Source organism: Scyliorhinus torazame, chromosome 18 (genome assembly GCF_047496885.1).
Source record: "Scyliorhinus torazame isolate Kashiwa2021f chromosome 18, sScyTor2.1, whole genome shotgun sequence".
NCBI lineage: Eukaryota > Metazoa > Chordata > Chondrichthyes > Carcharhiniformes > Scyliorhinidae > Scyliorhinus > Scyliorhinus torazame.
The window spans coordinates 106442396-106455311 of record NC_092724.1 but is presented as its reverse complement, the minus strand read 5'-3'; the positions used below and the strand labels follow the sequence as shown (position 1 = coordinate 106455311).

At 47.0% G+C, this 12916-nt stretch overlaps 1 protein-coding gene across 1 annotated transcript in view; it reads right to left on the bottom strand.

Annotated features, from left to right (window-relative positions):
• Positions 1-12916, bottom strand: part of dnah9 (dynein, axonemal, heavy chain 9) — a 779494-nt gene that overhangs the window by 467421 nt on the left and 299157 nt on the right. Inside the window, exons 37-38 of the mRNA XM_072483125.1 lie at positions 6566-6739; positions 2213-2420 (exon numbers count right to left, since the gene is read on the bottom strand). Of these exons, the coding sequence (XP_072339226.1) occupies positions 2213-2420; positions 6566-6739 (382 nt within the window). The remainder of the gene's footprint in view (positions 1-2212; positions 2421-6565; positions 6740-12916) is intronic.

Genomic DNA, 12916 nt, shown 5'->3' with positions numbered 1-12916 from the left:
AGCTCGCCCGCGCTGCCTTGTCCCGCCGGTAAGGCAGGTGGTTTAATTTACGCCGGCGGGACAGGCATTTTAGCAGCGGGACTTCGGCCCATCCGGGCCGGAGAATCGCGCGGGGGGGCCCGCCAACCGGCGTGGCGCGATTCCCGCCCCCGCCGAATCTCTGGTGCCGGAGACTTCGCAACTGGCGGGGGCGAGATTCACGCCAGCCCCCGGCGATTCTCCGACCAGGCGGGGGGTCGGAGAATCTCACCCCTGGTGTTAATGATTCATCTATTCCCATTATTTTGTGTATTCAGTTCTAAATGCTCCCACACCATTGTCACTGACCTTATGTATTCACTCTCACCATCTGTTCAAATAGCAGTACTGAAGTCTATTTATTTACTCATGGCGTTTTATGGGCTCTAATCATTTTAGAAGTGCTTGACATTGCTTACATGGTTGGTTGGTAGAGTCTGTTCATTTGGGATATTTTATGGGCTTTTCGGTGGCTGTGAACTGATACAACAGGGCTTTTGAATTCTGCTCATCAACATAGAAACAAAGAAAATAGAAGCAGGAGGAGGCCAGTCAGCTCTTCGAGCCTGCTCCACCGTTCATTGTGATCATGGCTGATCATCCAACTCAATAGCCTAATCCCGCTTTCCCCCCATATCCTTTGATCCCATTTGCCCCAAGTGCTATCTAACTGCTTCTTGAACAATGTTTTGGTCTCAACTACTTCCTGTGGTAATGCATTCCACAGGCTCACCAATCTCTGAGTGAAGAAATGTCTCATCTCAATCCTAAATGGTCTACCCATATCGTCAGACTGTGACCCCTGGTTCTGGAAAGCCCCACCATCGGAAACATCCTTCCTGCAGCTACCATGTCTAGTCCTGTTAGAATTTTATAGGTTACGATGAAATCCCCCCCCTTATTCTTCTGAACTACAGCTAATATAATGTTAACCGACTCAATCTCTCCTCATACGTCAGTGTCGCCATCCCAGGAAGTGGGTAATAGGTGACATAATGAGGTTGGAGGGCTGGCGAAGAGATAATGATGAGTGGGTGAAGGGGGTGAGGGGGTTTAAAATGGTCAGATGGCTCAACGGTATATAGATGAGACTACGATTGCCAAGGCATTTTAGAAAAGGAGACGGGTCTTTTAACCTGCCCACTCTGGATTTGGTCTGCCTCCATTACTGCATTGGGCAGCCTCCAGGGCACTTGGGGCATGGATTGCAGAAGATCCTTTCTGCCGGCAGTCTCAAGGTAAAGATAAAATCACAACGGTGGGATTAATCTCGTCACCCAATTCCCACCTCTGACATGAAAATCCAGCCCTCAATGACCTACAGGATCACAAGTTATATTTCAGTTTTGAAATTATTGGTGTATTGACTTGTTCATAAATGTCACTCATTAATTATCTTAATGCTATCTCCATTAATATTCCATAGAATTTGCAGTCAAGATAGGTATTGATGGTAGAGGAAACCAGGTGCTAGATTGTCAATGCTGACATATCTGTTATTCTTTGAACACATTTTCTGGGCAGTGATTTCCGGTGTCCCTCTCCAACAGCAAGAGATGAGGGTTGAATAAACATGATCGCTGCTTGAACCATGGTGGCTTCCTGCAGTTGTCACAGAATTTAAAGATTGACCTCAGTACATATATTGTCCAACATTCGAAACAGAATGAATATTGACACACAGAAAGAGGAGGCCAAGCACCTGTTCATGAATCAAGAACAAACTCAGAAAACACAGATGGTGTCTACAGATGCCATATACTAAAGAGACCGTATAAAATAATTTGGTTTGTGCTGTGACATCACGGTCTCAATCAAGATGTTACAATTTCAAGTGCCTTAGATTTAATGCAGTAAAAGTGTTATTACCAACAGAGCTCAAACCATCTTACCTCCTTCTGTTTGTGGTCATGCTTTCTTATCGATGTTTAACTTTGTAAAATGCATTTTAGCATTTTTTTTATATCAGGCGTTGCAAGATTATCGATGCGGCAGCTGAGCCCTTTAAGGAGAGAATTTCTACAGACTCGCTGTATACTTCTGCCATCTTGTATTATTAAAAAAAAAATTCTCAACAAATGACCATCAGGTAATTTACTTGTGTTCAATAAAAGTCTGTGATTTGTGTTTCAAACACTTGAAGCATATATCCTTTCGTTAATATCCATTCCCTGACGAGCTGAGATTCTCTTACCTTGTAGCATGGCAGATGTGGTGTAGTAGTTAAATGGTACATTCTTCACCATGTGCTCATCAGGGTCCAGCGATCCAAGTTTCTCCCCCACCAGGACGGATTTACCTGTCCCAGCATTCCCCACAAGCATGACAGGCCTGCGCCTATCCAGCAGTCTTTCCATGAAATAACGTATACGAATGGTCTCTATGGTATGCACCAAACACGCCTAAAAAGAAATCGCACCCACATCAGCAAGTAGAACCCATAATCTTTCAGTACCTCTCTGGCAGGTAAGGTATATTTGCTACAATGTGTCTACGGAGTGAAATTGACCACTTCTAACATAGTCACAGAGTATATCTGTAGGACAGATCCACCCATCACATAAGTACAACACAGAGACTGAGCTGCTGCTTGCTGTTGCCAAATCACATCAAGACACCAGCGGATCTCATTGTCATTTCCATGGATGAAAAATGCCAAATAACTTTTAAAAGGTGGACGCAGGTGAAGAAGTTATGTTTCTGACATCAGGGGTGAAATTCTCCGGAAACGGCGCGATGTCCACCGACTGGCGCCCAAAACGGCTCAAATCAGACGGGCATCGCGCAGCCCTAAAGGTGCGGAATGCTCCGCATCTTTGGGGGCCGAGCCCCAACCTTGAGGGGCTAGGTCGGCGCCGGACGAATTTCCGCCCCGCCAGCTGGCGGAAAAGGTCTTTGGTGCCCTGCCAGCTGGCGCGGAAATTACATCTCCGGGCGGCGCATGAACGGGAGTGTTAGTGGCTGCTGACAGTTTCCCATGCATGCGCAGTGGAGGGAGTCTCTTCTGCCTCCGCCATGGTGGAGACCGTGGCGGAGGCGGAAGGGAAAGAGTGCCCTCACGGCACAGGCCCGCCCGCGGATCGGTGGGCCCCAATCGTGGGCCAGGCCACCGTGGGGACACCCCCCGGGGCCAGATCGCCCCAGGACCCCGGAGCCCGCCCGCGCCGCCTTGTCCCACCAGTAAGGTAGGTGGTTTAATTTACGCCGGCGGGACAGGCATTTTAGCGGCGGGACTTCGGCCCATCCGGGCCGGAGAATCACGCGGGGGGGCCCGCCAACCGGCACGGCGTGATTCCCGCCCCCGCCGAATCTCCGGTGCCAGAGACTTCGGCAACCGGCGGGGGCGGGATTCACGCCAGCCCCTGCGATTCTCCAACCCGGCGGGGGGTCGGAGAATCTCGCCCCATAAATCAGATGAACAAAGTTCAAGGAGCTCTTTGCAACTGAAAAAAATCAGGCCGCTAGAGCTGTCAATCAAGTAACGTTTTTCCTGGGTTCGGGCATTTGAATGCTCCGATGTATTTGTTGGCAGTCAAGAATGCACAAGATTTAGATTAAGATCTATTGTCACGTGTACCGAGGTACAGTGAAAAGTACTGTTCTGCATACAGACCAGGCAGATCGTTCCATACATGAAAAACATAGGACATATGACAAATACACAACATAAATACATAGACAGAGATATCGGATGAAGCATACGTAGTGTAGTGCAACACAGCAGAGAAGATGCATTGAGAGATCAGTTCAGTTCATAAGAGGATCATTCAGGAGTCTGGTAACAGGGGAGAAGAAGCTGATTTTGAATCTGTTAGTGTGTATTCTCAGACTTTTGTAATGACGCTTGGGTGAGAGCCCAGAAATCCATAGACTGTTGACAAGCTGAGAACCAATCCCCGTACCTGCCTCTATCTACCCTTGCAAGCAAACATTGCTTGATTGACAGTGCTGGCTCTCTGATCCCTTATGTCATTTGCGCAATGTTTATTCACACAAGATAAGTAAGATGCTTGCAGTTTCTACTACGGATACTTACAGGTGTCTGGAGAATTGGTCTGTCGTAAAAAGTAAAAAGTTTTCTTTTGAAAATGAGAGGTTATGATAAATGACTGTGGACATACTATTGTCACTATAAGGTTCACTGGTTCTTTGCAGTGTGTAGGTGCATGGGCACAAAAGGGCCACATTTTGGCATGGAAGGCATGAGGAACAATGGGGGGCATATCCTGTCATAGGGCATGAGAGCTGAGACGGAGTTGATGGGGACACACCTTGGCATGGTGGGGATCATGAGGAGATTATTTTGAACTCATGTTTCAAAAGGTTCCCTCATGCAGGCTATGGTTCATGAAACTCTGAGGTGATGCAAACCAAAACTCTTTGAAAAGCAGGCCTGACTCCATGAAAATTGCAGAGGATTCAGTTATACCTATCCCCTCAATGGAGCTGGCCAGGCCAGCAATGTAAGGTGCGGCTGGAAACTGCCATTTTCACCTCTGCACTGAGTCATCTCGAATTCATGAAAATCCAGGAACAGTTGTTGCTCATGCAAGACAGTTTTTCATATATTTTCTGAAATTCTTTTCTCTAACCCTCTCCGTACCACATTGTTAATGATGGCCAATTTAGCAAACAAACACTTTTGTTCCCAGACTTGCATTCGTGCTGCTAAATAATGAAGGGGTGAATTCTCCATTTGGATTTTCCGCCGAAGGAGAATTGCGATCAATTTTACGATCCCCAGGGAGCTCAAATTGGGAAGCAATTCCATATCCCCTGCCATATAAATTCATGCATGGTGAGGAATACGAAGGATTCCCAAGGGGATCACACCAGCGGGCCGCCAATTTGAGTTGGTGGCCCGATAGCGAAGTCCCTGCAGCCTGCCAATCCCCCCACCCCCGCATCTCATATCTGACCCAAATCCCACCCCGCCTGCACCGCAAAGTAACCCCCCAGCCCCGGATTTGTGATAAGTGCATTCCAAGCACTGAGTGCATTCCAATCACTCAAGCATGTGGTTGCAATGCATGTACCTCTCTTTGATTTGGCCAATGTTTGTAAACATTGGGTAGAGTCACTGATCCATGAAGGGAGATGAATGAATCACTGCTGCAGCTGACTTGTGGGAACTGTCATTCGCTGCCCACTACTAGAAAGTTACCCATGGCTTGCAGCTAATCGATCTACTGGCTCATAGCTGTTCTCCTTCAAGGAACAGACATGTGGAGCCTCCAGGTAAATGTTACAGCTGTAAATGTTTTCACGGCCCTGCCTGGACTGCTCTCCAGCTTCCAATCAGGGCTCTCTTTTCTGGAAAGGGGAGAGTCCCTCTAATCAGGAAGTCCCTGTGGAGGCACCCTCTAGTTAGTGGGCCCTGTGGGGTGTTTCATCAATTAGGGAGTCCTGGGATATCCCTTTAGTTAGGGGGGCTCTGGAGGGGGTCCCTGTGAGGTGACAGTTATCGGGTCCGGGGGGGGTGGTCTCCCTATTCATGGGGTTCCTGAGAGGTCTCCCTATTCAAGGGGTCCCGGGGGGGGGAGGGGGGCGGGTTTCCTATTCATGAGGTCCCTGGAGGGTTATGCCTATTCATGGAGTCCTGGGAGGGAGGAGGGGGGGGGGGGGGGGGGGGGTGGCGGAGAGGGGTGGGAGGTAGTGAATTGTGGGTGGTGGTGGAGGGTGGCCCTCGGATGGAGTCTGGGGATAGCTCCCCTAAGGGGTTGCCAATTGGCCCACCGCAGGGTCCACCTCGCCAGGGCCTAGCTGGTAGAGACCACAGTTGATCTGCGCCCACGTGATTCTCAACCATGGGGACAGGAGAATCACAGAGGGCCGGAGCACAGAGGGCCTGGCCCGCTAAAGACTCATTTGCATTCATTTACATGCTCCCCCTGGCACGTGGGTGTTGTTGATATTGGTCCCCGGTGCCAGCAGGGGCTTGAAGCATTGCGATCGGGTCGGTGTCCGGCATTGATTCTGATTTCCCCCCCAACACCCGATTCTCTGTCCCATCGGGAAACACGATTCAAGCGTCACGGGACAGAGAAGTATCCAGCCGGAAATATCCAATTTTCCCATTCACTGGGGAGAACATGGATCCCATTTTGCACCTGTCCATCAATGAGGCTGGACAATAAATGTACAATGAAGGAAATCATAGGCATTGCCAACATTATATCTAATTTTCCTTGTTGTTCTGCACAGGGTATTTGGTTAAATGTGTGGGTCATTTACATTTTTGGGTGCGGCCACTCCCATGCATTATGCTAATAGGGCCAAAGTTTGCTTGGTCTGTGCACAGCTTCCAGGAAATTTTGGACATAACCCACATCATAGTACACCACAGCACATTAGAATTTTCATGCAACAAACCATCCTGGTACCTAAAATCTGGCTCTAATTCACAAAGGTCCACATTAACAAACGTGTCAAGACAGACAGTAAACTAAATTTCAATTACATATTAGCATAGAAGTGAGATATCAATGCAAACAGCACAATATGCACTCAAAATTCAGAAGCAATACACACAAAACTAACTACCTACCTGGAGAGGCATGTCAGGATCAAGATCAAATTTTGGAATAAGCTTGGACCAGGGCTCAAATTTCTTTGTCTCGGGGTCGATGTAATAGTCAAAAACTGTACCTTGCGATGGGAATTTGATTGTCTTGAATTCTGATGTCCACCACTTACTGAACTCCACTCTGTAATCAACAAGCTGGCAGCAAACAGAAATAGAAATTAGTGTGGTTTTCCATTTTCCTGTCCATGGGATCACTAGGCTCACAATGTGGGGAGTAGGAACAGGAATAAGCCATTCATCCCCTCAAGCCTGTTCCACCAGTCAATTATCGCCGGAATTCTCCGTTGCGAATCTTCCTCGCTACCACTGCTAGCAAGGATGGAAAATTTGGCGCACCGTTCGCTGACGGGGTGGATTCTCTACTCCCACCGCATGTAAATGTTTTTTCCCATTCCACCAGGAAATCTGCGTGTGGGGGTGCGCTGCTAGAGAATCCCGCCGCCAGCAAACAGCCAAAGAATTCCAACCAGGATTATGGCTGTTCTGTGACTCAATTTCATTCAGCCTTCATACTCCTCACTAACACAAATTTATCAATCCCAACTGCGGAAAATTTATGTTAACCGAATATCCACAATATTTGGGGGGGAAAGTTTCAGATTTCAATGAACCTCAACATGAGAAAGGGCTTCCAGATTTCACTTCTGAGTGACCCGGTTCTGATTTTAAGACTGTGCCCTTTGTTCTGGATTCACCCACCAGAGGAAGTAATTTTTCTGTATCTGTTCTATCAAGGGTAGATATTTAGCCATAGCCCATGAGGGACGGTCGGCATTATTCAGATCCCAAACGAGAACCCGTCTTTTTGCAATTTGTAAAACATTGGAGGAACATTGACCAATAGATACCTTTTATGTTGAAACAAACTTTAATTTGAACAAAGAATTAACCATGTTAGCAACAGAGAACAGCCTTACAGTTAACAGCTATAACAGTTCTTCAGTGAAAGATGAAACTTCAACTTACTTCCTAAAACTACCACCATATTCTCATTAAGCATACCAACATAGTTCAAATTCCACTCATGAATAAAGTTAACAAACAGTATTTCTCTGGCTCTTCTCTGTGTAGGATCTTTGGAGAGAGAACCTTTAAGGATCAAAACTGAAACACCTCTGTTCAGATTAAAATCTGAGGAGGAGCTAACTTTTTCAGACACGCTGGCTCCTCCCCTTAATTACATAATCTGTACCCAAAGGGTAAAGCGTTCTTCTGTCTCCTCACACAAGATGTGCCATGGCCTGTTTAGCCAGGACCAAACACAATACACCTCATATATTATCTGGACTCCAGCTGCCCTTTGAACAAAGAACAAAGAACAGTACAGCACAGGAACAGGCCTCCAATCCTGCGCTGACTATGCTGCCCGTCTTAACTAAAACCTTCTACACTTTTGGGGTCCATATCCCTATATTCCCATCCTATTCATACATTTGCCAAGACTCCCCTTAAACATCTCTATCGTACCTGCTTCCAACACCTCGTCCGGCAGCGAGTTCCAGGCTCCCACTACCCTTTGTGTAAAAAAACCCTCACACATCTACTCTAAAATTTTCCCCTTGCACCTTAAACCTATGTCCCATAGTAATTGACTTTCCACCATGGGAGAAGCTCCATGTCCCTCATAATTTTGTAGACTTCTATCAGGCCGCCCCTCAACCTCCCTCATTCCAGTGAGAACAAACTGAGTTTATCCAACCTCTCCTCATGGCTAATGCCCTCCATACCAGGCAACATCCTGGTAAACTTCTTCTGCACCCTCTCCTAAACCTCCAGATCCTTCTGGTAGCGTGGCGACCAGAATTGAACACTATATTCTCAGTGTGCCTAACTAAAGTTCTATAAAGCTGCAGCATGACTTGCCAATTTCTATACTCAATGCCCCGGCCGATGAAGGCAAGCATGCCGTATGCCTTCTTGACTACCTTCTCCACCTGCATTGCCACTTTCAGTGACCTGTGGACCTGTACACCCAGATCCCTCTGCCTGTCGATACTCTTAAGGATTCTGCCATTTACTATATATTTCCCACCTGTATTAGACCTTCCAAAATACATAACCTCACATTTGTAATAAAACAATATTCTGTTAGCTAGGTGTAAACAAGTAAATGGTTCACAACATTATTAGCTGAACACTTCACCTGGAAAATCAATGGTTATCTCACTTTTATGACCCCTTAATCAGAGTTTCAGCAAATATACTGGGCTCGAATTTATTGCCACGATTTACCGGAATTGGGACAGGATGCAGCTGGTAGATCACCCGAGACAGCTCTTCTGGGATTCCTGGCGGTCATTACACCTCGTGAGACCCACAATGGGCAGGATCCATACTTGCATAGTTAAGTGTACTTAACAGCCAACGCCAAATCTAACTAGCACCCGGGACCATACAGCCTCACCAAGGAGACCCCAGCCGGCCACCATTTAGCATTGATCCCCACAAATGGGGACCAGGCAGAACAACACTTGGGGGTGTCTCCCAATAGATCGGAGACCCCTGGAAGTTTGGGGACTGCCAACGTGCCCAGGTGGCACTGCCAAGCGTGCGGGGGCTCTGCCAGGATGTCAGGCTGGCAGTGCAAAGTATCCAGGTGGCATTCTGCCCACACTGGGGATTGGGCCCAGACGTGCCCTGCCCATATGAGGTGGGGTGTGGGAGGCTTGAGGATCCCCCAACAGGTGAATTGGAACATTGGGGGTCTGGGGGCCATGTCGGGGGAGGGGAGGTGGTTTCGAGAGATCAGGGGCCGTTTTCTCTTAATGCACTGGCAAGCGGTGTCCCTTGGTGCAGGAAATGCGACTGAGTGGGGCCTCGCTGGGGCGGACCCCGCTGAGACCCGAAGAAAAAAGTGTGCCGTTGGCTAGCAGTTGCACTGTCAGGAACGACCCCATCAATCCCGTCAAGGGCAGCCTCTGTTTTTTCCAGTTAGATTGTGCCCACTGTCTGTATGCATCTTAACCCAAGTTTTAATAATATTAATTCAAAAAATAAAATATAAAATATGACAAGTTCTTACATTCATCACAGCATCTCTCTAATCAAGTGAGAGTGAAAGAGAATTACCTCACTCTGCACCAAGCAAACAGTTGAATCAGAGCACTGAAGCATTACTCCCCTTTCTATTCCAATTCTCTTGAGATAAAGGTGAGCATGCCGTTAATCTTTCTAATTACTTTTTTTAACCTGCCGATGAGCTTTTAACAATTTGTGAACATGGACTCCCAAAACCTCTGATTCTCCAGTTACTAATTTCATACCATTAAGTATTCTCATTTGTCTTCATTGGATCCAAAGCAGATGCCTTTAAATTTCAATGAATACCATTAGCCACAATTGTTCCCACTCACCCAATGTGTTGACATCCCATGTTTAAACTTTCAGCTCTTATCTGTGCTGGAGGAGGATCAACAAAGGAGCCAAAAGATCATTGGATTTATAGTGTTGAGCCTGAAGTCAGGTTGAACTGTCTGAGGCTAAATTGGGTAGCCCCTGAAAACCGATACAAGGATTGTGGTACGCATTTATCTCATGTTCCTTGATGAATAACTTCTGACTGTGAACTCCCTCCTCCATCTTCACCCCATTTTTATTTCTATCAATTTATTTTCATTTCTTCCATAGATCTGATTTTCCCTCACCATTGTCCCCCATTTCCCCACCCCACTCGGCCCATCTGTTCCCTGTTCCTAGTTGCCCTTGGGCACACTGATCACCTTTGTTCTGTCATTAACACATTCCAATCTCTTTATGTGCCATTGTCGCACTCCTCTTAGCCTCGATCTCCCCATTTACAATCCTTTTGTCTTTCTATGCATGACAACTTTGTCATTTTCCACCTATCGCTGGCCCCCTATCCAGCCCCATCGCTCCACACCCCTCATAACAGTATAAATCTGACGTTATTCCCAGTTCTCTCCAGCTTTGACAAACAGTCGTCCAGACTTGAAATGTTAGCTCCCTTCTCTCTCTCCACAGATGCTGTCAGACCTGCTGAGATTGTCCAGTATTTTCTGTTTTCATTCCTTGATGGTAATTGTGTTACCCTCTCATTCGCATGATCTCTACATACAGCCAGGGCTAACTGCACTGTTAATTAGCTACAAGTCAGCAGGAGGCACAGAATCGTAACTTCTTAAAGCTAGCCTGCACCTCTTAACGGGAAGGGCTTTGCTGCTGGAGCAGGGGTTGGTAATTGAGCAGCAAGCGAATCTGCCTTTGAAAGCATTGAAGAATGGCACAACATGGGGAGAGAGCAGGTTCCGAGGTTTCCAATGCTACACTGGAGGCCTTGGTGGAGGAGTCCTTTTTCAAAAGTTGGAGCAGATAGCCATGGAGGCCAATTGCAGTATTTTAACAATGATGTAAAAGGTTCAATGACCTCACACAAGCGATCAAGGAAAGCATCTTCAAATGCCCTCCTGGCGTCAGCCACTTTTCGAATCACCACACCTGCATCACTCACCTACAAAAGACAAATACCTCATATGCCGCAGCCTCGCCACTTAACACCTCATATACCACAGCCTCCCCACTTAAGACTGCTGCAAACCTCATACCCATATCTCAGCTTGCACACTCCCAGCCATCCAATGATTACAAGCGCATCATGCAAACAGATTCCATGACATTGAGTGACACACTTCACTTGCTCTTGCAGGAAAAGGTGCCACACAATTGGAGCCAGTGGGAGCTAACAGAGGGTAACAGGCAAAGCTGCACCTATGCACAGCCGTGCGGCAATCCTGGAGGTACCACACAGTCAGTGCTTTGACTTCACAAAATAAAGGTATGATATCATGACATAAGCAGACTTGATATTAAAATACATATTTATTACAATGAACTACAACTGATTGAAATATGGCCTAAATGGAATTGGAATAATTTGAATTGATCATGGTAAATTCCCTACATTCCTTACCAAGTAACTTCAACGCCTGTGTATTTCCTGTGCCTTTAATTAAACTTTATGATGCCCATGCAGGAAACAGGGGAACTTTCATGCCTGATATTTAATAATGTCTGGTCTGCCCACCTGAAGTATGCTCTGATTCCAATGAGCAGAGCCTGTACGTAAATCTACATCGGGTGTCTGCTTTTTTATTCATAGAATTTACAGTGCAGAAGGAGGCCATTCGACCCATCGAGTCTGCACCGGCTCTCTGAAAGAGCATCCTACCCAACTGCACACCTCCACCCTATCCCCATAACCCAGTAACCCCACCCAACACTAAGGGCAATTTTGGACACTAAGGGCAATTTAGCATGGCCAACCCACCTAACCTGCACATCTTTGGACTGTGGGAGGAAACCGGAGCACCCGGAGGAAACCCGCGCAAGCACGGGGAGAACATGCAGACTCCGCACAGACAGTGACCCAAGCGGGAATCGAACTTGGGACCCTGGAGCTGTGAAGCAATTGTGCTAACCACCATGCTACCGTGCTGCCCGTCTGCTAGCGGGTAACTTCCTGAGTATCAGGACACAATGGCGAATAACACCATCCAACAGTGGGTACAGTGTGGCAGCAGGGCAGGTAGTGAGAATATAAACACTCGAGTGGTTGCAAAAGCTGAGAGATGCAGGATGGGTGTAGAGGGTGCAGGCAGACTGCAAAAGGTTTATGTACATATGGTGCATCGCACATCTCCATCCGGTATGCAGCGTAAGTTGGATACAAGTTACAGATAACATGTAACTTGGACAGGTTTTTAAAGAAGGTGTTTACAGTGTTAAATTAATTTCCCACTCAGAGTCATTACAGCACAGAGAGTCCGTGCGAGCTCTCTGTTTAGTAATCCATTCAGTCCCAATACCCCACTCAATCTCCGTATCCTTGTGGGTGGATTTATTGCCCTCGAGTGCCGTCCAATTTGAAATCATTGATTGTTTCCGCTTCCTGCATCCTCGTGGGCAGTGAGTTCTAGGTCATTACTGCGCAAAGCAGCCCTTCCTCACATTCCCCTTGCAAATCCTGCCTATATCTTTAAATCTGTGTCCCCCAGTCATTGCATGCGTCCAATCAGCTAATGCGAGCAGCTTTCCTTTGTCTATCTTACCCAAATCTGTCAGAATCTCGCACACCTCCATCAAATTGCCACGCACCTTCCTAAACTCCAAGGAGAACAACTCCAGCTTCTCCTTCCTAACATTCTAATGTTCTAATTCCCCATGACTGGAACCATTCTGGTGAACCTCCTCTGTACCCTCTCAAGTGCCCACAAACTCCTTCTGAATGTGTGGTGACCAAATCTAAACGCAATACTTTAGTTGTGGCCTAAGCAGAGCTTTCTGAGGATTCAGTAT